The sequence below is a fragment of the Mobula hypostoma genome, chromosome 2 (assembly GCF_963921235.1).
Source record: "Mobula hypostoma chromosome 2, sMobHyp1.1, whole genome shotgun sequence".
Taxonomy (NCBI): Eukaryota; Metazoa; Chordata; class Chondrichthyes; order Myliobatiformes; family Myliobatidae; genus Mobula; species Mobula hypostoma.
In genome coordinates, this window is record NC_086098.1 from 142761223 (window position 1) to 142789158 (window position 27936).

General features: G+C 40.2%; 1 protein-coding gene across 3 annotated transcripts in view; it reads left to right on the plus strand.

The window, feature by feature from the left end:
• Positions 1–27800, plus strand: part of atg5 (ATG5 autophagy related 5 homolog (S. cerevisiae)) — a 173090-nt gene extending 145290 nt beyond the window's left edge. For all 3 annotated transcript variants that reach the window (XM_063040824.1, XM_063040825.1, XM_063040826.1), the window contains exon 8: positions 24381–27800. In XM_063040824.1, the coding sequence (XP_062896894.1) occupies positions 24381–24517 (137 nt within the window). In that variant the 3' untranslated portion in view covers positions 24518–27800. The remainder of the gene's footprint in view (positions 1–24380) is intronic.
• The last annotated feature ends 136 nt before the right edge of the window (positions 27801–27936 follow it).

The window sequence follows — 27936 nt, forward strand, 5'->3', positions numbered from 1 at the left end:
ATAATAACCGGTCTAATTCTGACTTGTATTCTTTGCTGCTAATTTGTGAAATTAAATGACTAAAATTTAGCAGTTTTTCTTTGGTTGTAGTTCACAAATGTTCTTGTGACCGAAGTTGAAACTTTATATTAATTAGCTACTGTTTGCAGGGGATGAAAAGTGTCTTTTTTCAGAAATAACTTGTTACTAATAAATAGGTTGCCATCATTATAAAATAACATTTCTTTCGGGCTTTTTCTTCCGTTTTAATACGTGGAATTGATATTTATGTGACTAATCTTATCACAAATATGAAATATGTTATTGTTCAAGTTAATTAGATGTAGCTGATTTTCTCCATGCTGGTCCATGCCAACCCTGTATAAGCTGATTGCTCTAAACTACAGTTGAATTTTTGAGTATATTGTAACTAAGTCTATCCATCAGGTTTTGAATGTTTGAAGCAACCAAACTGGAGTTAGGTTCATAGATCTTCATTTATCTAGTGATTAGCAATAGATTCAAGGTGTTAAATGATAACCCTGATTTTCAGAAGCCCATGTTGTGGTGCAGTTGCTGTTGTGTTCTTTATATTCATACGTACCATGGGTTACTAATAAAGAACCATCTTCTGGAAGAAATAGAACTTTTATTTAACAACAACCACAACGTCTTTACAATACCATGTTTCTTGATCTTTCTATCATCCCTGCGCATGCTCAGAACTCTCTCCAATCACGTTCTTACACGTCATATCACCACATCTTCCTTTCCTTAAAAAAAACAATTAGCAACATTGACCAGAGCAAATGCATAATTTAACTTGTCTATATCAGTCTCTCTGGGGGTTTATGAACACAAGTAGACCTTCTAAGTGGTTTACACAGTTCTTGTGTTTTGTTGTTATTTCCATGTTTTGTCTGGTCTGCCTCAGTTAACCGAAACTCTGAAGTTGGTTCTTTCTTGAGGTCTTTGCAATTTCTTCTTAACACTGCTCCTTCTTCTGTTTGGACCATGTATAATCTGGGTTGTACTTCAAGTACTGTAGCTTTCTGTGACCATGTGTTCATTTTGTCTTGTATCCTTACTTCATTTCCTTGGTGCAGTTCAGGTAATGGATGAGAACATCTGTCAAAGTATGTTTTCTGCTTTGCTTTGTGTTCATCTTTTCATCTTTCCGTCTTTTCACTTGTTTACCTCCCTCTGTTCTCAGAAGGCTTCCATATATTGGCAGATTGGATCTCAAACAGCGTCCCATCAAGAACTGAGCAGGTGAAAATCCACATTCAAGTGGAGTACTGCGATAAAGCTTTGTAAAATTCACCTCCACTATCTTTTGCTTTGTGCATCAGTTTCTTGATAATTCCTACCGACCTCAATAAATCTATTGGACTGAGGGAAAAATGGGCTAGATGTTGTATGAACAAAGCCCCATTCATGAGCAAAATGTCTCATGCATTCACCATTGAATTGTGAACCATTGTCTGAAAACTTCATCAGGTACACCATGTCAGGAAAAAGCTGATTTCATGCATGTAATTGCATTCTCTGCTGTTGTTCTGCTCAGACCACACACTTCAGGATACTACTACTACCACTACCACAACATCGACGACGACGACTCAGGCCTAGGGGGCCGGCGTTGGGCACAATGATGGACTCTCCACTTCTCCCTCTCCCTCATCAGTGTGTTCAGTTCATCTACATTAGCCGCGCCGCTATCTTCTAGGAGCGTGTTGACCATAGTCTTGGGAGTGTGCCCAGGGTTCATTCTCCCATTCTTGGGCTCCCATATGATGACTAGGCTGGCAGATAGCTTGCGGTGGCGTAGACAGTGCCCCGGTAGTTGCAGTCTTCTCGCCTCGATTTTAGTGGTAGGTTGTCATAGAGCTCAACGTTCGTCATGGGCTGTTGCCAACTCACGTCAAGAGCCATCTGGAGCATTCATGTATAGCAACCATCTCGAGACTTTCGCACAGTCTTGATGAGTGTCCACGTCTCGCATCCGTGCGTAAAAATGGACTCTATGACTGCTATGAAGATCCTTTTTTTAAGCCCTCTGGTCAGATTCGACTTCCAGATTTCCTTCAAGTCATTCATAGCCCTCCACGTCAGCGCCTCCCGTATCCTTATATACTTCTCCGAACTCATCATTCTTGACCCGAGGTACTTGAAGCCAAAGACTTTCTTAATGTATCATTCTTTACAATCTTGAAAGTACCTTTGTCGCAGTTAAACGCCATGTACTCTTGTCTTTTTAGTGTTTAGGTGAAGTCCAACTTTATTGCACTCAATTTCCACTTTTGTCAGTAGCTGCTGTGCTTCCTCCATCTGGTCAGAGAGCAGGACTATGTCATCTGCAAAATCGAGATCTGTGAGCATAACTGGTCTGACCCTTTTTGTTGGTCCTGGTTTTATGGTAAAAACCAAGCTTGTCATGATCTTTGGTAGCTTGACGCAGAGCGTAATCAAGGACGATTATAAAGATGTAGGGTGCCAGAGTGTCTCCCTGCAGCACACCAGCTAGGAGCTTAAACACTGCTGTTTCTCTGTCTGGTGATACAACTTTCGCCATGGTTTTGGTATAGCTGGACTCTATTGCTCTCAGTAGATGATCTGGCACTCCGTGAGCTTTCAGGATCTTCAGCATTTTACCTCGGTGAATGGAGTCAAAAGCTTTGCAAAAATCGATGAAAGTAAGCACACGGAGAGCAAGTATTTGCATTACTGTTGTGCACTTCTGCCGAAAACTATTCAGATTGAATCTTAGCTTCAAGTCAATGGCGGTGCAAATTCTGTTCATGATCATCCAATTATATAGCTTTGCTAAGATGCAGGTCAAGCTGATATCGCGGTAATTATCTGTCTTCGTGAGGGATCCAGACTTGGGGACTGGGATAATGTTTGAGAGTGACCACTGTTTTGGTTTGTTGCCTTTCATCAATGCCTTATTACACATGTCAAGTAAGATGTCGTCCAGGTCGCAGTTCTTCAGGACACCTGGTGGTATCCCATCTGGTCCAGTGCTCCTGCCCTGTTTGAGTGCATATTTGGCCTTCTTCAGTTCCTCAATGGTGAATGGGCTGTCATCGATGCCGACTTGAGTCAGTACCGTAGGTATGTCCTCTTCTTCTTCTGTGATCGTTGGAGGGCTTCCCAGCAGGTTCTTAAAGTACATGTCTGGACATGGTCCTCTGCTGTTTTACCACTTATTTGACCTGATGGGGACTTCTTCCGTCTGCTGATCTCGTTGACTAGGCGCCATGCTTCTCCATGCTGCTTGTCTTCATTAGCAGCCTCTACCTCTCCAATCCTCTCAGCTAGTTCTTCTTCCTTCAGTCGGTCGTAGGTGGCAAAGAGATTCTTCTTTGCTGTCTTGAACTTGTCTCTTAGCTCTTCTGTTTCGCTCCTTCTAAGTTCGACGTGACAAGCATTGACCACACTTCTTGCTGTGATGACGTCGGGATGTTTCGAGATCTGCCTCTTCTTGATTCGCTTCACAGTAGGCAAACTCTTTGTTGCATCTGTGTGTGCGTCTACGAACCGTTGATAGCGGTTGGTGGCAGTCTCTTCCTCCTCCCTTTCCAGTGGGCCGAAGTGATTTCTCACCTCCGCTGTGTACTGGGCTTGAAGAACAGATTGTGAGGAGAATGCCTTCCAGTCTATTTTCTCCTTAGGACCTGTGGCTTTGAGTTGCCGCAGGCTCAGTCTCACTTGCATTGACACTACTCTGTAGTCAGAACTGACAGAGTTGAAGTTGAAGGCTTCTGTGTTGATCACACAATTATGCCATTTTTTTCTTACGAGGGTGTAGACAAGCTGTTTCCTGTAGATGGAGGCTCTGTTTTCGTATGTCCACAGTTTACCAGCTCACTTCTTGAATTGTGTGTTGGCGGCAATGAAACTGTGTTCCTGGATGAAATCAACTAGATATTTTCCATTTCTGTTGGTGAAGTCTCGGTATGAGTATGGAACATCTTCCAGTCTGACCTGGGCATTAAAATCGCCGAGCACAGCCAGGAAGTTACGTGCCGGTATTGAAGTGACAGCTTCGTGAGGTTTACTGTAGAAGGTCTCCACCTCCTTCTCCTCGCTGCAGTTGTGCGGGGAGTAACAGATAATGACAGAGGTCGCCGGGTTTCCATCGAATTCCGTAGTAGGGATTCTGTCACTGACTGAGACTACACCCTTCAGTGCCTTCTTTGCCTTGTGGCTCAACATCAGCCCTACTCCACCTTGTGCTGACATCGTCGTCGGCTCTTTCCATGCAGACAAGGTGATGAGGTGCATCCTCTCTACCTCTGTGAACCTTATCTCTTCATGAGGGTGTACATGACGGTGTTCTTGGATCCCCAGAATGGAGATCTCGTAGCTGCTTGCCAGTGATGCCAACTCTGTGCATCGAGCCAATAGGCAGATAGCGTTTGCATTGAAGGTTGAGATGATCGTTTTTACCTTGCAGCGCAAAAGAGGCGCAGTTCACTTGGCCCCCTTGTCGGACTCAACCCTCCCCGTGGGGTTTGAGGTTGCATCTTCATACTGCCTGTCTAGGCCAGGGTCTGGGCGTTCCGCAGAGTTTCTGAGCACTCCCGGCTCTGGAAGTATAGGGTTTGTTGGGTTGTCTGTTATCATAATGCCTTACAAGGTGCAAAATGAAAGACTGTGTGGCTGCCACTCCTCATACAGACAGTAAGTGGCTGTTGACTCACAAAGAATTCATCCGCCCTTTGACAGGTTTTGTTTTTAGTCCTGCAGGGTGCCTACACACCCTTCTCCCTGGTTAACTGAAGTGCACCAGGGGGTGTGCCAGTTGAGTCGCCAACAACCCGACCCGAGACAGGTAGTATTAGTCATAGTCATACTTTATTAATTTCCGGAGGAAATTGGTTTTCGTTACAGTTGCTCCATAAATAATCAATAGTAATAGAACCATAAATAGTTAAATAGTAATATGTAAATTATGCCAGTAAATTATGAAATAAGTCCAGGACCAGCCTATTGGCTCAGGGTGTCTGACCCTCCAAGGGAAGAGTTGTAACGTTTGATGGCCTCAGGCAGGAATGACTTCCTATGACGCTCAGTGCTGCATCTCGGAGGAATGAGTCTCTGGCTGAATGTACTCCTGTGCCCACCCAGTACATTATGTAGTGGATGGGAGACATTGTCCAAGATGGCATGCAACTTGGACAGCATCCTCTTTTCAGACACCACGGTGAGAGAGTCCAGTTCCATCCCCACAACATCACTGGCCTTACGAATGATTTTGTTGATTCTGTTGGTGTCTGCCACCCTCAGCCTGCTGCCCCAGCACACAACAGCAAACATGATAGCACTGGCCACCACAGACTCATAGAATATCCTCAGCATTGTCCGGCAGATGTTAAAGGACCTCAGTCTCCTCAGGAAATAGAGACTGCTTTGGCCCTTCTTGTAGACAGCCTCAGTGTTCTTTGACCAGTCCACGTACCACGTACCCAGTACCATGTATTGGGTTACATGGTACCAATAGCAAGGCAAGGCCCTGACCTGACTCACAATGACTCTGGATACAACGAGTAGTAATCTGTTATTAATAGATAATCTTTGTTATCAGTTACAAAAAGATCAACGCCTACCTTCTGATAAGGTCTCTGAGGACTAGCATGTGGATGCAGTGGTTCCTTAGGGTTGCTAGCAATGTTCCTTCTAATTTTTAGTAGTCAGTGTGTGCAAAAATCTTATGTTGTGCAATTTTTTTTCCTGTGACAAAAGTATGTACGCACTGAATGCACACATGGCACAGTTTATGTAGGTTTACAAAATATTTGACATAAAACTGCACAAAATAACAACAAGATAACATACATATTTAAGTCACTCAGTTATTTTTTCTCTCTCCTATCTTTGGGATTTACCCGTTCTTTGTAAACTCTATCTCGACTAATAGAACTTCCATCCAATTGATAGCTTTTGATTCTCATTAACATATCCAAATGACATTAACCTAAACGGTTTCTCAGCGTGCATTTGAGTTGATTCATTAGGCTAAAACCTCGCTCACAGTCCGCACTAGACGCAAGAAAGGCTCCCCCAATGTCCGTCAACTGTGATTTCCTGAAACAGGAAAGGTGAGGTAACGTAAATTTGTGACGTGCATTGTGGTATTTGAAAAACTGACTAACGAGTTAACAGAAACATTTAGCTAAAAGGTTATTTTCAATAAGTATAATTATTAATTGTTACATTATTTTAGGTAACTAACCTTTTGTGAACACATTAATTTCCTTTGTGCACTGGTTGAAAAACGTGTGCGTGCATGCACAGGCGCACAGCTTGGAGGGAACATAGGTTGCTAGGTTGGTATTTAAGGCATATTTGACAAGAAGACACTAATTCTGCAATTTCTTGATTCATCCTGGGCCAAAACATCACTTCCCGCACTCTTCTCTTACATTTTTCAATACCTAGGTGACCTTCATGAATTTTCCCAAGCATTTCTTTTCGGAGACTTTTAGGAATCACAATTCTGCTACCTTTGTACAATATCCCATCCACAACAGATAGTTCTGATCTGTGGCTCCAATATTCTTGTACTTCTGAGGTACAGCCATGCTTATTATCTGGCCATCCATCCATCACCACTTGTATTACCTGACTGAGAATTTTGTCCTTCTCTGTCTCAAGACGCAGCAGTTCCAACTTTTCAGGAGCAACAGGTACAGTCTCTATCATCATATCAGCAAATGCCTGAACATCAACAGTGTTCCTGTGACTGTCTTTTGTTGTTGGATTCACAGCTCTGGAAAGTGTGTCAGCCGTGTGCATGAATTTTACAGGTGTGTATGACACATTCAATACATATCTTTGTGTTTTGATCATCATTCGCTGAATTCGCAAAGGATAGTCTTTAAAGGTTTGTGAACCAATGCAATCAGAGGCTTATGATCAGTTTCAACATCAATAGATTGCCCTGACACAAAATGATGAAATCTCTCGCAAGCAAACATAATGCTGAGCAATTCTTTTTCAATTTGGGCATACCTTGTTTCTGGATCCGATAATGAACGAGATGCATATGTCACTGGTAGCCATTGCTTATCATGTTTTTGTCCTAAGCCTGCTTGAGATGCATCACATGAGATTTTGATGGGTCTCTCAGCATCATAGAATTTCAACACAGGTTCTTTAGTGAGCACTTTCTTTAGATTTTGCCATGCCTTCTCCTGTTCATGATTCCAGCTCCATTCGTTTTTCTTTCCTGTTAGCTGCCTCAATAGACCAAGCTGTTCCGAAAGATTGGGTTTGAATTTTCCCATGTAATTGACCATTCCCATGAACCTTTGAACATCCTTTTTACATTGCGGTCTTGGCATGTTCTGAATAGCAGAAACCTTTAATGGATCAGGACGCACACCCTCATTGCTGATGATATCACCAACAAAGGTAAGTTCAGTCACTCCTAGCTGACATTTGTCTTTATTCAACTACAGGTTTGCCTTGCGTGTTGCATCAAAGACTTGTTTGAGTCTGATGTCGTGCTCTTGTTCAGATGATCCCAAAACAATATCGTCCATGGAAGTATTCATAGTCTCAATGTGCTCATATAACATGTGAATGGTTTTATGGTACACTTCAGGAGCTGATGCAATTCCAAACGGAAGCTGAAGAAAACAGTATCTGGCAAAAAGAGTGTTAAAGGTAACAACTTTGAACTCGGTTCATCTAGTTTAAGTTGCCAGAATCCAGAGGATGCATCTAATTTACTGAAGTACTTTGCATTAGCAAACTGTGACATAAATTCTTCACAAGTAGGCAATTTGAAATGTTCTATTTTAATGGCTCGATTCAAGTCTCTTGGATCTAAGCAAATTCTCAGTTTTCCATTTTTCTTATCAACAATGACAAGCGAATTGACCCATGCATTCGGCTGCATCAATTTTTTTATGACTCATAGCCATTCCATTCTGTCAAGCTCTGTTTTCAGTTGATGATGTAATGCAAAAGGCACTTTTCTACATGGATGTACTACGGGTGGCACGATGTTGTCAATTTTAATCATGTGCTCTCCTGGAAGACAACCAAGCCCTTTGAACAAGTCCTCATACTCTTCCATCAAGTCACTGTATTCTGACTCTGTGTCACTGTCCAGGACTGTCTCTTTTCACCAAATTCAGTCTGTCACAGGCAGATAAACCCAGTGTTGACTGTACATTCTTTGGCACCACCACAAATGAAAGTGTGTGCACAATATTTTTGTGTGATACTTTTGCCACACGTGTTCCTTTAACTGGAATGTCTACACCTGAATACCCAGTCACTTTTATATTTGTCTTATGCAACTTTGGTCTTGGCATTAATGCATTAAACTCAGATTCTGCAAGAACATTTACTTGTGCTCCAGTATCAAGTTTAAACAGAATATTGTTTTGGTTCACTTGCAATGTCATAGTCATAGTCATACTTTATTGATCCTGGGGGAAATTGGTTTTCATTACAGTTGCACCATAAATAATTAAATAGTAATAAACCATAAATAATTAAATAGTAATATGTAAATTATGCCAGGAAATAAGTCCAGGACCAACGTATTGGCTCAGGGTGTCTGACCCTCCAAAGGAGGAGTTGTAAAGTTTGATGGCTACAGGCAGGAATGACTTCCTATGACACTCAGTGTTGCATCTCGGTGGAATGAGTCTTTGGCTGAATGTACTCCTGTGCCCAACCAGTACATTATGTAGTGGATGGGAGACATTGTCCAAGACGGCATGCAACTTGGACAGCATCCTCTTTTCAGACACCAGCGTCAGAGAGTCCAGTTCCATCCCCACAACATCACTGGCCTTACGAATGAGTTTGTTGATACTCTTGGTGTCTGCTACTCTCAGAATGCTGCCCCAGCACACAACAGCAAACGTGATCGCACTGGCTACCACAGACTTGTAGAACATCCTCAGCATCGTCCGACAGATGTTAAAGGACCTCAGTCTCCTCAGGAATGGAATAGTCCAGTCATTCTTACTTTGTTTGTTTTCACAAAGCACATCTATATAAAACTCCTCCACTTCATTTTCCAGCACTGCATTTACTTGTTTTATTTTCTTTCTACTTCTGCAACAGTGTGAAAAATGATTACTCTTACCGCAGTCGTTGCACATTTTCCCATACGCTGGACACTATTTTGGCCGATGCTGCCGCCCACAGCAATCACATAGATTTTTTCTCTCAGGTGACGTCTTGCTCTCTGTCGGTTTTGTTATCGTTTTATTATTTTTTCTAATAGGTTCATGCTCCCTTGCAGTGTCTGCGTTGCAGGTCTCAATGAGAAGTTCTTTAGCCTGTGATGTCACGGTTTCTGAAGCTTTGTTGAGCATCAAAGCTTTTTCCAAGTCTAAGTCTTGTTCTCTTAACAGTCTTTCTCTCAGACCATTATCCAGAATGCCACAAACAATTCTGTCTTTAATGAGAGAGTCTGTCAGTTCTCCAAACTCGCATGTTTTAATCCGGTGTCTCAACTCAGCAGCATGTCGATCAGTATCTCATTCATTATCTGATCCAGAAACAACGTATGCCCAAATTGAAAAAGAATTGCTCAGCATTATGTTTGCTTGCGAGAGATTTCATCATTTTGTGTCAGGGCAATCTATCGATGTTGAAACTGATCATAAGCCTCTGATTGCATTGGTTCACAAACCTTTAAAGACTGTCCTTTGCGAATTCAGCGAATGATGATCAAATCGCAAAGATGTGTATTGAATGTGTCATACACACCTGTAAAATTCATGTACACGGCTGGCACACTTTCTAGAGCTGGGAATCCAAGAACAAAAGACAGTCACAGGGACGCTCTTGATGTTCAGGCATTTGTTGATATGATCATAGAGACTGTACCTGTTGCTCCCGAAAAGTTGGAACTGCTGCATCTTGAGACAGAAGGACAAAATTCTCAGTCAGGTAATACAAGTGGTGATGGATGGATGGCCAGATAATAAGCATGGCTATACCTCAGAAGTACAAGAATATTGGAGCCACAGATCAGAACTTTCTGTTGTGGATGGGATATTGTACAAAGGTAGCAGAATTGTGATTCCTAAAAGTCTCTGAAAAGAAATGCTTGGGAAAATTCATGAAGGTCACCTAGGTATTGAAAAATGTAAGAGAAGAGTGCGGGAAGTGATGTTTTGGCCTAGGATGAATCAAGAAACTGCAGAATTAGTGTCTTCTTGTCAAATATGCCTTAAATACCAACCTAGCAACCCTCAGGAGCCACTGCATCCACATCCTAGTCCTCAGCGACCTTATCAGAAGCTAGGCATTGATCTCTTTGTAACTGACAACAAAGATTTTCTATTAATAACAGATTACTACTCATTGTATCCTGAAGTGTGTGGTCTGAGCAGCAGAACAACAGCAGAGAATGTAATTACATGCATGAAATCAGTTTTTTCCAGACATGGTGTACCTGATGAAGTTTTCACAGACAATGGTCCACAATTCAATGGTGAATGCATGAGAACATTTTGCTCATGAATGCGGCTTTGTTCATAAAAAATCTAGTTCATTTTTCCCTCAGTCTAATGAATTAGTTGAGAAGTCGGTAGGAACTATAAAGAAACTGATGCACAAAGCAAAAGATAGTGGAGGTGATTTTTATAAAGCTTTGTTAGCCTCTCGCAGTACTCCACTTGAATGTGGAATTTCACCTGCTCAGCTCTTGATGGGACACCATTTGAGATCCAATCTGCCAATAGATGAGAGCCTTCTGAGAACAGAGGGAGGTGAACAAGTGAAATGGTGGAAAGATAACACAAAGCAAAGCAGAAAACATACTTTGACAGATGTTCTCATCCATTACCTGAACTGCACCAAGGAGATGAAGTAAGGATACAAGACAAAATGAACACATGGACACAGCAAGCTACAGTACTTGAAGGAGTACAACCCAGATCATACATGGTCCAAACAGAAGAAGTAGCAGTGTTAAGAAGAAATCGCAAAGACCTAAAGAAAGAGCCAACTTCAGAGTTTCAGTTAACTGACACAGACCAGACAAAACATGGAAATAATAACGAAACGCAAGAACTGTGTGAACCACTTAGAAGGTCTACTCATGTTCATAAACCCCCAGAAAGACTGATAGAGACAAGTTAAATTATGCATTTGCTCTGGTCAATGTTGCTAATTGTTTTTCTTTTTAAGGAAAGGAAGATGTGATATAACGTGTAAGAATGTGATTGGAGAGAGTTCTGAGCATGCGCAGGGATGATAGAAAGATCAAGAAACATGGTATTGTAGAGACGTTGTGGTTGTTGTTAAATAAAAGTTCTATTTCTTCCAGAAGATGATTCGTTATTAGTAACTCATAATTTATTAGTATTCTTTATTATTCATTCTTTATTAGTATGAATATAAAGAACACAACAATTGCCATCAGAAATATTGAAGCCCAATAAAGCTGTATATGTAGTCTTATTAACTCTGTAATTTGATGGTCATTTAGTCATAGTCATACTTTATTGATCCCAAGGGAAATTGGTTTTCGTTACAGTTGCACCATAAATAATTAAATAGTAATATGTAAATTATGCCAGGAAATAAGTCCAGGACCAGCCTATTGGCTCAGGGTGTCTGACCCTCCAAGGGAGGAGTTGTAAAGTTTGATGGCCACAGGCAGGAATGACTTCCTATGATGCTCAGTGTTGCATCTCGGAGGAATGAGTCTCTGGCTGAATGTACTCCTGTGCCCAATCAGTCCATTATGTAGTGGATGGGAGACATTGTCCAAGATGGCATGCAACTTGGACAGCATCCTCTTTTCAGACACCACCGTCAGAGAGTCCAGTTCCATCCCCGCAACATCACTGGCTTTACGAATGAGTTTGTTGATTCTGTTGGTGTCTGCTACCCTCAGCCTGCTGCCCCAGCACACAGCAGCAAACATGATAGCACTGGCCACCACAGGCTCGTAGAACATCCTCAGCATTGTCTGACAGATGTTAAAGGACCTCAGTCTCCTCAGGAAATAGAGACGACTCTGACCCTTCTTGTAGACAGCCTCAGTGTTCTTTGACCAGTCCAGTTTATTGTCAATTCGTATCCCCAGGTATTTGTAATCCTCCACCATGTCCACACCGACCCCCCCCCCCCGGATGGAAACGGGGGTCACCGGTGCCTTAGCCCTCCTCAAGTCTACCACCAGCTCTTTCGTCTTTTTCACATTAAGCTGCAGATAATTCTGCTCACACCATGCGACAAAGTTTCCTCCAACAGCCCTGTACTCAGCCTCATCTCCCTTGCTGATGCATCCAACTATGGCAGAGTTATCAGAAAACTTCTGAAGATGACAAGACTCTGTGCAGTAGTTGAAGTCCGAGGTGTAAGTGGTGAAGAGAAAGCCCTGTTTTGCCCCCTTTAACTGAAAAACATTGGAAAAATGGCATTTTAAGTCAAGTTCCTTGATTTGGGGGACTAAGCAAAAGATCTACTTATCTTGTTGTATTTGCTGTGCAGTGAGGTTTTTTTTGGCTTTGCCATTTTATGCCCTTGATATTGGCAGGATTGGGTTAAAAGTATGCAGCAGTGGCTGATAAACTAGGACATTTTCATTAAGCACAGTATGTGTGCTATACTCTTTCAACAGGATATCTGCTTTGTTTCATAGAAGCGACTGACTCATTTTGGCTATTTTACTCCTTCCTGGCATGCTTCTTAAACCTTATTGGTATTTCTCAACAACCAAGTCGTCATTACAGATGAGCATACTAAAAGGGAAATGCAACAGGGGTCGGCTCAATTTTGAGCTTGCTAGCAACCAAATGGCATGACTTTCAGTATAAAGTGTTTCCAACCCTCATCAAATTTAATGGAGGTGCACATTTCTGATATAAAGCACTGTTTTGGGGATTTAATTCAAATGTACTAGATAAATTTAAGCAATTTCTTGTTTAATTTTCATAATTTGATTTAGTTCTGATCAAGTACTTATTTCCAGCAGCAATCCATTTATTAAAGAAATTGAGACAATGACTAAAGTAGTTATCAAAGCAACATCAAAGTTCAAAGTAAAATTTATTATCAGAGTATACAACCCTGAGATTCTTTTTCCTGTGGGCATTCTCAGCAAATCTATAGAACAGTAACTAAACAGGATCGATGAACAACAAACTGTGCAAATGCATTTATAAATAAATAGAAATAAATAACAAGCATGAAATAACATGGATTTGAAGGTATTATTTCCTTTTTGTTTCTGGAAGTAATGTTACTGTGCTTGTTAGTCTTGATTAATTATTTTCAGAAATCAGCTAAAAAGATGTTGATTGCTTTCTCATTTTGACTTGCCTTCCTAAAATTCTTCAACTCTTGTTGGTTTGGTATATAATGAATATGAAAGCTAACTCAATTTAACTATCTTGTTTATCTTTGTACGATGGGAAGAGATTCCTTCAGATACTGAACTGATTTTTGATTAATTTTTGGAGTGTGTCCAATTCTTTTGCATTGCACCACCATATAAACAAATATAAAAACTGCACTTTTTGTGCATTTGTAATCTAGCCAATAAAAAAAGCACATAGCAGTTAACCAGTGTTTGGTAATTTACCCCCTGTAATGTTCTGCAATGGAAAGTAGTTATGGATCAGGGCTTGCCTGCTTAATCATAAATATTTTAATATTAAACATAGACAATAAGTGCTGCACCAAGCCCCAAGTAAATGAAAACAAAAATTCAAAGCATGATCTACTTGTGCCTAGAATTCAGAACTACTTTCAAGATGAGCCCAAGGTATGAATATTTTGCTGTAGTGAAATACTGAACCTCACAGGTTTATTAGTAAATTAGCAGAATCCGACCATGGATTTGTGAGTGTATAGGGAGTCGGGACTGAAGATGCAGCCTAATTGGACGCTATTGTTGAGGATAACAAAGGGAATTACAAAGGTGGTGGCGAATCAGCATATCGGAAGAAGATTGAAAACCTGGTTGTGTGGTGCCGTCACTCAGCATCAGCTAAACCAAAGAGTTGATTATAGACTACAGGAGGAAGAAGGTAGAGGTCCTTGAGTCAGTCCTCAGAAACTTTTCATCAGAGCATCTGTCCTTGGACCAGCATGTAAATGCCATTGCAAAGAAGGGATGGCAGCACCTCTTAATTTCTTAAAAGTTTCCATAGATTTAGCATGTCACCAGAAACATTGACAAACATGGATGCACGGTGGAGGGTACCCTAACTGGCTATACCATGGACGGGTATGGAAATAAATTTGGAAATGGAAAAGTGGTGGATACAGCCCAATCCATCACAAGCAAAGCCCTTCCCTCTGTTGAGTACATGGCACGCTGACACAAGAAAGCAGCATCTGTCATCAAAGACCCCGCACTATCACTATCCAGGCCTTGCTGTCTTCTCGCTATTACTAACGGGCTCTGAACTAATTCTACAACCTACAGACTTTTTTAAAAGGAGTCTTCATAACTCATGTTCTCAGTGTAATTTGTTTTATTTACAGAATTTGTCTTCTGCACACCGGTTGTTAGTCAATCTTTATGTATTTTTTTGTAAATTCTATTTATTTTTCTGTAAGTGCCTGTAAGAAAATGAATCTCAATGAACTCTGTGGTAATATATACACATTTTGATGATAAATTCACTTTGAACTTGGAATATTAAGTCTCAGGTCTAGAAATTTGGAGATGAGTTTGCTTGGAATTAGAGTACTGAAGGCAGCATGTAGTCAATTAGCAGTAGTCTTATTAGTAGGTGTCTTTCCATCTAGATGTTCCAGAGGTAAGGGTAGGGCCAGAGAGATAGCTTACAGTGAACTTGTTTTTGGTGGTAGGTAAATTACATTGGGTTTATCTTGTCTAGGAGGCTGTAGCCCCTTGAAACATTTCACGATGGTGGATTTCAGAACCACCAGGCGGTAGCTGTTGAGGCATATTACCTTATTTTTCTTAGCTACCAAGATGATAGAAGTCTTCTTAAAGCACAGATACCTGTGCTGTCAATGATAAGGAAAGCTGGATCTGGCTTTAACCACTACTCTCTGCAGTGTCTTAGCTTCCCGTGTGTTAGAATTGCTGACATCGGGATACTTTCAAAAAAGGAAGTGATTCTGGTTTCACTCATTCACTGTTGCTGTCATTTATTTGAACATCCTTGCAGAAAGATATCTGACGTTATCCTGGCCTCTCTGCAGGGTGCAGCATCAACATTAGTTAATGTAGGTATTATGTATTTATCTGTTTCTTGAGGTGCAGTGCAGAATAGGCCTTCAAGCTGTGCTGCCCACAATCCCCAATATAACCCTAGCCTAATCACAGAACAATTTACATTGACCAATTAACCTGTAGGAGGAGACCAGAGGACCCAGAGGAAACCCATGTGGTCAGAGGGAGATGTACAAATCCTTACAGACAGCACCGGGAATATTTTGGCAAAGCTATGATCACTTTTGATTACTTTGCATTAAGAATGGACTTCTTTTTCTGTTATAATGCATTCTTTCTTGTAAAAAAAATCATGTATAATTTATGGTTTTCTGGTGAATGTTTTTATGATGCTACGTGCTTGTCATGCTGCTGCAAAGAAGTTTTTCGTTACACCTGTACATACATATTCATATAATAATAAACTATATAACCACTAAAAAAGCTTCTCAATATAGCAAGCAAGAGGAACTGAGAATTATTATTAAACAAATCAGAAAACCATTTTATGAATCAGAGTTAGTCATAGAGATCATTTGGCTCTCTGAATTCACGCTGACCCATTTATATTGATCACATTTTTTAGTGTCATTGATCAGTATTATCCAATGCCTTATGATATGACACTAAATAGGTTTCCTAGTTTACTGAGAGTCCAGCAGACATGCTTGCTAAAGGAAGGGACTCCGTTTAAAGGAGGAGGACATGCGTACCTTACCTTGCCCGACGCCGGTCCCCTAGGCCTGAGTTGACGTAGTAGTAGTAATAGTACATGCGTAAAATCCTGATGCATTTTACTCACTGTAATGTCAGTGAACCAACAGTAGATGGCAGACATCATCAACAGCCAGCTGCAGTGAGTGCAGTCCCCCACAGAAATCCCCCAAGTCAGGACTCATATCAACATACCTATCAGAGAGACTAGAATATCCAAAATTGAGTTTTTTTCACCTTCTGTTGTTTTATTAATAATGTGCAGCCCTCCAAAAAAAAGTTTCCAATGTGAAATAACACAAAAATTGCTGGAGGAGCTCAGCAGGTCAGGCAGCATCTATGGAAATGAGTAAACAGTCACTGTTTTGGGCTGAAATCCTTCAGGATGTTGCCTGACCTGCTGATTTCCTCCATCATTTTGTTTGCGTTGCTTTGGATTTCCAGTATCTGCAGGCTTTCTCATGTTTTCAATGTGAAGATTGGTTTCATTATGTACTTTGTTTTGGCTAACGACAGGCACTTTGCCATTGATAGACACATCACGGAGATATGGTCTAAAGTCTCTCTGACATCCCCATATCTCCTTCAAGCCTTAATATTAATTTAACGGGCTAGTGTATTCCTCGTGGAAATGTATTTGTCTGACGGAATGGAACCTTTATGTACTCAGACTTACAGAAATAGATTTTCTATACAAGCATGAGATTAATTAGTGGAATCCAGAAATGGAATTTGTAGTGCTTCTCATTACATTTGATTCCTAAGTTGAATGTTGAATAGCTACAACTCTGCCCCTTCAATAACATAATTCCAAGTAAGCTCATCTCCAAATTCATAGACCTGTCAAAATTTTAGATAACATGCCAAATCTGCACAAAGTTCTAAGAAAGCAGAGATGCTGCCTTGCCTTCTTTGTAATGGCATTTGCTCCAGGACGGATCCTCTGAAATGATATACAAAAGAAGAAAAACTGCAAATAAAAATAATTATTGAGAACCAGAGTTGTAAAGAGTCCTCGAATGTGAGTCTGTAGGTAGTGAAATCAGTTCAGAGTAGTGGCGGTTGAAGTTAAGCACACGGCCTGAAGGTTTATTGTGTTTTTATTTAGAGATACAGCACAGTAGCAGGCACTTCTGGCCCAAGGAGTCCATGGCGCCCAATTGCACCCACATGACCAACTGACCTTCTAACCTGTGCATCTTTGGAATGGGGGTGGATACGAGAGCAACCAGAGGAAACCCATGCAAGCACGGAGAATGTGCAAACAGGAATTGAACCCAGGTCTCTGCTGCTGTAATAGAGCTCAGCTAACCGCTGCACAACAGTGTCCGTTGCTGAATGGTTTATGTTCCTGAAACTGCAGTGTGGCAATTAAGCTTTCTATAACTCCGGATAGTGAGAACAGGGGGGCGTTTGATGAGGGATGGTGATCTCTTGTGACAGCGCTCCATGTAGATATACTCAGTGGGGGGTGGGGGGGTGCGTGGTTTGTCTGTGATGGACTGGACTGTCTGCAGCATTTTATCTAGCTTCTATCATTCCTGCTCATTGGTCTTTGCATACCAGGCCATGAAGCAACCAGTTAGGATACTCTCCAATGTGCATCAATAAAAGTTAGTCAAAGTTTGTGGTGGCCAGCTGAGTCTACACAAACTTCTCAGAAAATAAATGTGCCACCTTTGTGATGAAACATGCTGGTCCCAAGACAGCATGAAGTAATGCCAGGTGATCGGACTTGCCAAAGTGTGGGCATGGGGTGACACGGTAAGCATCCTGGATGGTAATTTAATAGTGATGAATTGTGTTGGCTCCCCCGGTTCCATATGTTGGTGGTAGTTTGTCAAAGATTTTTTTTAAGCTGAGCTGGTTGTAGTGCCCTGCAATGGTCAGAAAGGCATCAAGGTGCACTGTCTCATTTCTTGTTGATCACAGGGCTCAGCTCCTCCAGTGCCATCTTGACATTAAATGTGCATGGGATGTACACTGCAACCAGGATGACAGTGGAGACCTCCCTTGGCAGTTTATAAATGACTTCAGATTTATATGATCATGTGAATTTAGAGCAAGTGACCTTGCCACTTCACGCCTGCTCCACCATTCAGTAAATTCATGGCTGTCAGATGGCGTGGATATTGGAAAGATCCCAGGGGGCTGGAAATCCATAAATGTAACACCTTATTCAACAGAGAAGGAAAGCTGGAAACTATAAACCAGTTAGCCCCAACAGCTGTATTTGGGAAAATGCTGTAAAAACATTTTCTGGCCATCTCCACTCATCCCATTTACCAGTATTAGGTCCATATGTTTTTATACTTGCCTGTTCAAGTGCCTATCAAAATGTCTCTTAAATGTAGTGATTCTGTCTGATTCCATAACCTCTGTTGGCAGCTTCATTTCAGATATCAGCCAATAAATGTTTTTTTTTTAAGAAAGCAACTTTCCCCGCAGCTCCCCTTTAAAATTCATTTCTGCCACCTCAACCTTTGCCTCTTTATGTTTGCAATTCCTACCACAGGAAAAAGGTTCTATCTATGTCTCTCAAAAGTTTATATGTTTTTTTTAAATCAGGTCTCCCCTAGTCTCCTTTGCTCCATGGAAGAGCAAACCAACCTCTCTCCACAACTAAATTCTTCTATTCATGGTAACATCCTGGTGAAGCCAGCACAATCACATTCTTCCTAAATGTGGTGACCAGAATTGCACACAGCACTCCAAGTGCAGCTTAACCAGTGTTTTGTTAACTTGCATCGAAACATCCCAACTCTTATATTCTATGCCTTGACCTCAGAATACAATCAAAATCAGGTTTAATATCACTGGCATGTGTGGTGTTGCGGCAGCAGTACAATGCAGTACAAATTTTTTTAAACTATAAATTACATTAAGAAATATAAAAATTAAATTAAGCAAATAATGCAAAAGAGAGCTATAATGTAGTATGACTTCACTACCTTATTTCCCTATATTGCCATGTTTTGCCATTTTCAGGAAATGATGGGAGTGGTTCTTTCTAGAGGTCAGTCACTCTTCTCCCCTTTCTCATCAGGCAGAGGATGTAAAACCCTGAAAGCATGTACAACCAAGCACTCATTCCTTCCTTTATCCTTAAGTGTTCCTATCAGCATTTGCTTTTGGTATCTGTATAGAATTGCTTGGGATTCGCTTTTAATCCTACTTACCAGCGACATCTCATGGTTGAAAAGTCTTCTTGCAGAGAACTTGGGCAGGACCCATAGGTTTAACCATTACTAATTTACCATGTGTAGTTCTGGTCAGCACACTACAGGAAGATGTAATGCAAAGAAAATGGATGACGATATCTGAATTGCTGTGAGAAGGACAGACTGGAAATGGTTCTTGATTTTTTTTTTGTGTATTTCTCAGTTTGGATAGTAGTGCTTCCAGTTTAAGATGGCGCTACTGGAGGCATGCGACAGCTTACTGGGAACTCTGGATTCTGTTCCGAGGCAGCAGTGTATCATTCCAACTAGTTAGGAAGGCAAATAATGTTTTGACTTATGCAGTGCTGTTGAAGCTGCACCTGGAGTACTTTGTGCAGCTTTAATGCCATTATTTGAGAAAAGATGCGGTAGCGTTGAACACAGAACAGAAAAAAAAAATCACAGCTACTTCCTGGGATGAGTTGGAGGACCTGTCATGAACAGCTAAGGAACTTAGATCTGCATTCTTTAGATTTTAGAATAATGAGGAATGATCATAATGAAATATATAAGATCCTTAGGAGTCATTACAGGGGAGGCATTAAGATATTTCTTATCAGTGGAAAAGCATTGAATGTCAAGATACTGATGTGGGAAGTCATTTAAAATTGAGGGCACCACTATATAATTTCTTGTCTGTCACCTTATGTACAGACACTCCTAAGCTTAATATCACTATTGACATACAATAAATACAAATACATAAGATAGCTTTTGTACATTGATTAATTGTTTTTTTTATTATTGTGTTCTTTATTTTACTGAGTTGTTTTTGTGTGCTGCATCAGATCCAGAGTAAGAACTATTTTATTCTCCTTTACGCTTGGGAAATGATAATCAATTCTGAATGTTGAATCTGCCAAGGGACGGGAAGGATCAGCAATGATCTTTGTTTTCTTGTATGTGTCTGAGACATGAGACATAAAGCATCACAGGCATTTAATGAGTTCAGATCTAGACTCAATCTCTTTTTTTCAAACAAGCCAGCCATGCTTAACCATTCCCTGTCATGAGTAACTGTCCAAATCAGACAACTCATATCACTGATTGAAGTTATTTGGGTTGTGGTGTCTCTACCATTCAGTAATGAGCTGGTTACACCTCCCAGAACCATGTGCACATAATGTTTTCTGCTTCTACCACTTGGACACTAGCTAATCTCTGGGTCACGAAAAAGGGTCTCAACCCGAAACGTCGACTATTTATTCATTTCCTTGGATGCTGCCTGGCCTGCTGAGTTCCTCCAACATTTTGTGTGTTTTGCTCTAATCTCTAGTTGATGTTTCTTGCTCATTTCTCTCATTCTTTTATCAACCATTTTAGATGTACAGTACTGTGCAAAGATCTTAGGTACCCTAGATTTTTTTATGTGGTTTCAGATGGTATAGCCTCCACAGAGCCCTGATCTCAACATCATCGAGGCTGACTGAGGTTACCTGGAGACAGAAGCAGGTGAGACAGCCAAAGTCTGCAGAAGAACTGTGGCAAATTCTCCAAGATACTTGGAACAATCTATAAGCTGAATGTCTTATAAAATTGCATCACAGTGTACCTAAGAGAATTGATGCAGTTTTAAAGGCAGAAATAATTGATTTGATTTAGTTTTTTACCATTTACTGCTCTTCATGGTATTTTTTTATATTGAGAAACTTTTCATTATTTTTTGGAAGTATCTTCAATTTACTGAATTTTTTTTATTTGTGCCTAAGACTTTTGCACAGTACTGTATGCCTCAGGTTTTCAACTCCCTCATGATTTTATACACTGTTGTTAGGCCTTCCTTATCCTCCTCTGTTCCAAGGTAAATGACTCGAGCCCATTAACCCTTCAGCAGAAGAGATTTGAAGAGAGAGAATTGTGATTCCTGATTTGCCTTTGAGCTAATCTTGCTACAATTTCTTGTTATTGCAAAGTTTCATATAAGAAGCACTTGAAAGACAATCATTCTGGGCAAAACTCCAAAAAAAAAGTTATATACCAAGAATGAGATGTACTCAAAAATAACTGAAAATGACACATCAGAAATCTCAATGATACTCGCTTGTCCTCTTGTCAAAGATCTTTATGCTGTTCACCCTGCAGCTGCACCTCCGGAACCTGTTGCATAGGATGAATATCATTAAATAATTAAATATTTGGTGGCTTCTTTTGGACCAGCTATGTCATGCAGGTTTGACTATTGAGTAAATTTGTCTTGAATGAGTGATTTATTAGTAACCTGGATTTGTAACGGAACATTCAGCTGCTTTTCCAAAGCAACCCACGCAAAATGCTGGAGGAACTTAGCAGGTCAGGCAGCATCTATGGAAATGAATAGATAGTCAACATTTCGGGCAGAGACCCTTCTTCAGGACTGAAGGAAGGGGGAAGATGCCACAATAAAAAAAAAAGAGGTGTGAGTGGAAGGAGACTCACTCACTGGAAGGTGATAGGTGAAGCCAGGTGAGTGGGAAAGGTCAAGGGCTGGAGAAGAAGGAATCTGATAATAGAGGAGAGTGGACCATAGGAGAAAGGGAAGGAGGAGGGACCCAAGGGGAAGTATAGGCAAGTGAGAAGAGAAAAAGGTCAGAGTGGGGGATAGAGGCGGGGGGGGGGGGGGGGGATTGGTTTACCAGAACGGGAATTAAACCATCAGATGAAATATAAGGTGTTACTCCTCCACTCCTCCACCCTGAGAGTGGCCTCATCTTGGCACAAGAAGATTCCATGGACCAACATGTCACCCACCTGGCTTCACCTATCACCTTCCAGCTAACCCCCCCCCCTTTTTATTCTGGCATCTACCCCCTCCCTTCTCAGTCCTAAAGAGGGGTCTCGGCCCCAAACATAGATTGTACCTGACCTGCTGAGTTCCTCCAGCATTTTGTTTGTGTTGCTTTGGATTTGCATCATCCGCAGATTTTCTTGTGTTTATGATTAGCTGCTGTTTCAGGTCACTTGATAGGCATTTGTGCTTCCGTGACTATCTTAGGATGGAATAGGCAAGAATATTATCCTCTGCATTTTTGAATATCCTGTCAAATTTTTTTTTGTAAGCAAGCAGTTCAAGCAAATATTATACATGCTGATTGGTATTTCTCAAAGATCTCTCACTGTATACAAAATAATAAAGAAAGTTTGACCTCTTGTTAGAATTATCCTTTGCCTATTCAAAATCAATCTAAAATGCCTGGATAATAGAGGCCTTCACAGTATAAACTTTGGAGATCTAACACTTCCTCACTAGTCAAGAAGGCACAGCAGCACCTACACTTTCTGAAGAGACTGAGGTGTGCAAGGCTCCCTACCCCCATTCTAACAACTTTCTACAGGAGCACTATTGGGTATGTCCTGACTGGCTGCATCATTGTGTGGTACAGAAGCTGCAAGGCATCAGTCCACAAGACCCTAGAGTGGATAGTTAAAACTGCTGAGAGGATCATTGGGGTTTCTCTCCCACCATATTTGTGACATTTACAGGAAGATGTGCAGACAAATGGCCCCAAGCTTTGTTGAGGACCCCTACCACCCATCCCACAATCTCTTTGACCCACTACCATCAAAAACAAGGTACAGAAATATCAGGACTGGGACTGCCAGATTGGGTAACAGCTTCTTCCCTCAGGCTGTGAGACTAATGAATGCCCTGCCACCACCGAGGTCTTTTTACTAGGTCAGCGAGCTTACTGCATATCGTACCGTTTACCTGTGCTTCATGTGTTTTTTGTATGCATGCATTGTGGTCCCGAGGAACGTTGTATCGTTTGGTTGTATATGTACAGTCAGATGATAATAGACTTGAACTTGAAGAAACGCCATTAGAGAAGTTGTGACAGTGATCTTTGGTTTACTTTTAATCATTTTAATATGTAGTTTTGCAATTGGTTATTTCTGTAAAAATATATAAATTTGCTTATTATGTATATAGTGAAGTTGTTTCTTTTGCAATGTCAGAGGGTAGAAGTTCTTAGGCCTTGTATGTGCATGTATATATAAACATTTATTTTAAGGCTACATATATTGCTTGTGAGATTAAGATGCTATTGACCACAATTATTCTTTTAGAATAGCTGTTTGATGTCTCCCTTTGGTGTATCTTGGTTTGGTTAATCCTTTTGGACCTGACCACTGGCTATAACTGCAATTACCGTGGCAAAATCCTTCACCATGATGTATGGGCTACAGACGTCAGTCTGTGGTTTGTCATATAGATGGAATCAATTAAATGAACTTTTACTAATGAATAGAATGAAGTTTAATCATTTGTCAGAATCTAAACAGAACTGTCCAGACTTCTAGTTAAGCTACATAACCTGTCTGGTATTCTGTTCTTAATTCCCTACTAATTCTTGGGAAATTTTCAGTTAAAGCAGTTCTTTGCACGCCTGGACTCCTATGTGTATTTGTCTGAATGTTCAGTTTGTTAATTTTTCCATTTTTAAGCAGCAGACTGAGCTTCCACTCCTCCTCTATCCCTTCGGAATATCTCATCTTCTGCTGTGGTTAAGTTGAATTAACTGTCCTTGCAATGAGAGTTTGCATGCACATGCACACACACCTCTTTCCCCTTCACCTGCCTTCAGTCACACACAAAACTCTAGTAGACCTTGCCTTCACCAGTCTATTACATGACCTTACAATGTTTCATAGAAGTTTCAAATGTAAATCTAGTTTTAAGAAGCTGCCAATCTAATAATATGACTTTTAAATAAACATAGTGAAAAATGTTGTGGGAATCTGTACGGTGAGGAATTTGTGTATATATTAAGAAAGATGATACCACATCTAAATAAGATTAGTTTGGTTAAGCGTTTGTGAGAAGAATTTGTGCATTATATGCTTATATATGAATATTTGCAACCTACCTGTATGAACCCACACAAAATGTTGGGGGAACTCAACAGGTTAGGCAGCATCTATAGAAAAGAATAAGCAATCAACATTTCGGGTGGAGACCTTTTATCAGGACTGTGCCCGAAACGTCGACTGCTTGGTCTTTTTTCCCATGGGTGATGCCTAGCCTGCTGAGTTCCTCCAGCATTTTGTGTGTGTTGCTTTGGATTCCCAGCATCTACAGATTCTGTCGTCTATGTACCTGTAAGAATCTGCTTTTAACAACAAGACTCAATGTTTCAAAATGCATTACATTTTGATATTTCGAGTGCAATCTGCGAGGCCTAGGAACTATTATCTGCTCCTTTTTCATGTATCTACAATATAATGGTACTATCTTTCTGCAAATTTGCAAATGTGTATAATCACTGTTTTATGTAACTTGGTTTTGTTTGTGTTTAATTTAGATGTGGAGAAGCAATATCAAGTAGTCATTCATGGGATTGAACCAATGCTGGAAACACCTTTGCAGTGGCTTAGTGAGCATCTGAGCTACCCAGACAATTTCCTGCACATTAGTATCATTCCTGTGCCGAGAGACTGAGGAAGCAAGCAACTCAAACAGAAAGCGAATCACCCTGTCCGGACTTGCCTAAGCAGTGCTATTTTCCACTTTCATAAAGCCTGTTGGAAGCAACTTGAATCAGAGATACTCGCTGCTGCAAGCCTAACAGGGAGAGATCCCACAAGTGACTGATCCTAGTTTGTATCTCTATTATAAACCTGCTGTTGTCATTAAACCTCACTCACAACATGAAAACTTCTTAAGGCCACTAGTGTCATTTTTCTTGTACAATGTTAAACATAATATTTTCTAAGGCATCAAGCAACGGAACCACGTAACACTTAATTTCTGATTAACATATAAAACAGGGGTATTTCCAAAAGTGACCATGATTGAATTGCAGTATGAGAGTATGGAAAGAGTTTTTTTTTACTTTCCAAAGGATTATGCTAGCTCTCAGAAAAACAAATAGATACTGATTTGCAGAAATGTTTCAAAATTTTTCATTCTTTCACCATCTTTTATTTCTTTTCTTCCAAATACACTCATTCCCTCTCCCTCTCTTGCCCCCTCTTTTGCTCTGCCCCTCCCTCCCCCACCCCATTCTTCCCCCATCTGCTCCCCCTTCGTCCCTGCCCCATTACCATCCCCTTCCCTCCCCCTCACCCCACTTCATCCCTCCCTCCTTTCTACTCTCATTCTCTCTCTCCATTCTACTTTCCTCATTCATTTTACCTTCTTCCTACAATCCTCCTCCTGCTCCTGAAATTATCATAGTGACCAACAGTAAACTATTTATACAGTGGATTCTGGTTAATCGGTTATTTGGGACAACTTGAACAGAACAAAAACTAATCCAGAAAATAGCCGGGGTTCCCTTTGTTTATTTGGGGCATTATGCCATGTAATTGGGGCAAAAGACTGTGGTGAACAGTTTCTAGCTAGCGTCAGACATGTGAACTTGTGTGGCCATTAGGCACTACACGATGCTTAGAGCGATCATTTTTAAATAGCATCGGTTGCATGCGCTTGTGTTCAAAAAGCAGTGATTTCTGTCACTGGTAATCGGTGAGAAATAGCTGTCAGACGATTCAGACAGTCTTGATCACTGCAGTTTCAAGCAATCAGGTTTAGCGCTGCCGGAAACGGCCAGGAATGAAAATGAAAAGATTACACTACTTCAGCAAGTTAGGAACTATGAAGAATTTAAAGCTATCACCAGTCATTTTGAATTTTACAATGAAAATGAGGATTTGGAGGATACCATCATCAATAGCATTGTATGAAGGCAGCCCAGTGTCTACACCAAGTGTCTGCACTGAATTTGTTCATTTACAGTGAGTCAGAAGAACATGGATGAATTCCTCCATCGATAACTATTAGGATCTAATACACAGTTTTTTCTAGAACTGTAGTACTATTTGTAGTGTTCTAATTTGTTCTGTATTTAATTTAAATACAAACTCTGTTACTCAGTTAAATGGTAGCTTGTCTTTTTATGCCTTTTTACCTACTTCCATACAGCTAATTGGAGCAGCTGCTTAACTGGGGCAAAATGTACTGGTCCCAATGTGCCCCAATTAACCGGAATCCACTGTATTATGGTTATTGGGATTAAATCTTTAAATCACCCCACGTTTTTTTCTGTTAAAGGATGCCCTTATGTAAAATCAGAGTTTTGTTTAGTGTAATTGTTGGCATTCATGGTCATAAACTAGACACGTTTGGTATTTTTTAAATACTCTTATATTCTTATGACATTTGTATTGATAGATAACAGGACAAATTTCTTAACTGCTTTAATTCGACTATATACCATTTTCAGGAATGTCTTTTGTAATGCAGATTTCTGGCAGAATCATGTAGTACAAGCATCTTTCTTTCTCCAAATAAAAGCCACTATCAATAATTTGCATGTGCAGATGACTGAAGTATTCTCTGGTGAAGTATAAACAATCCTCTTTGCTGATGCCCTTCCGGGTGCTTTTTATGTGACGTGCAGGAAATGGATCTGAGTTCCTAATAAAGACAGTCTAGGAAATGATGTGTGATTTGTTTCCCTAAACATTATCTAACCATTGTGGCCAAAAGTTGTTTTGATTTTTGAGGGGGTATGGGGTAATACTGAATGGAGTAAATAAATGGAATGATTTTTATTAAATCAGGGATTGCACATGAAAAAAGGCCAAGGGATGTTTTCACTGAATTAACTATTAAATTATGTTTTACCATGGAAAATATCTACCAAATTTTGCTTGTTATATTTCAAAACGTTGGTAACTTTATTTTGGGCTTACCTTGTCCGTGGAGGAATTTGAATGACAAAGAATCAGAGAGTCTTGCATTTAGAAATCTAGTGTATAACTGATGACAACTGTCAGACAAACAATACGTCTCCTGAAAATTCTTCTTGAAGAAACCAGTTTATAATAATTACCTGAAACAATTGCTGTCTGAATATTTATTTGTAAGATTTATCATTTGCGAATACAAATGGGCTTTTAGCAAAAAGGGCAAAGAGTTAAAATTCACCATCACTGGAGAGAGCTATTTACTCTGAAGATAAGGAAGTTCCAGATTCAAGATAAAGTATTTGTAATCAATTTGAGAATGTCTCATATGATTGGTAGCAAGTACTAATTTACTTGCATGTTCTGTTTTCCACTTTTGTGGTTTACATCTCAACTGGACAGAGAAAATTTAATTATAGTTCCCATAAAGAGTACTAAGCCTCACATATGGCCCTTTCACATGTGGCCATAAAGTTTTACATCAGTTTACCATTGACGAATGAACGGCTTGTCTTTGTTTAAGCATGCTTGCTGGTACTGTCCTTAACATTCGTCATTTTTGTCAATATTTTGTGTAGATTGGATAACTGCACAATGTGCATTTTAATTTGAAATACATGTTGAAATACTTGTAGTAGGGATTGTTTAAAGGTTTAATATTCTGAATGAAAATTAAAAGCCCCTACCTTGCTGTGCAATAAAATCTTTTATCAATGCAAAGTAGCATAGTTTGTTATTATTATCCCTTTGTAATCTGTATACACAAAATATTTAAGACAATATTTTGTTTGCTTAGTGCCACTGGATTCAAACAGTGAAGGTTTCCTTCTAATGTGTGGTATACATTTTGAAATAATGTAACGCAATACTTGTAACTCTTCAGCAGACTCATTATGTTTTAATTATGCAACAGAACAAGCTCTTTTGATAATAAAAATGCCTTTATTTCATGTTTGTCTTTGGCGCATCTTCCACTGATATTCACATACTTTTAAAAAATGTGATTTTTTGTAAATGTGTGAAATAGCGTCTTTTGCTAAAAGACTTTTTAAAAAATGATTTACAATCTTTGCAAATTAAATGTTTATGTACATTCATTAATAAGTTATTACAGGGTGCTTAGTGTTCTGTCACTTGATTTGATATAATGCCAAGTTTTATTTGATG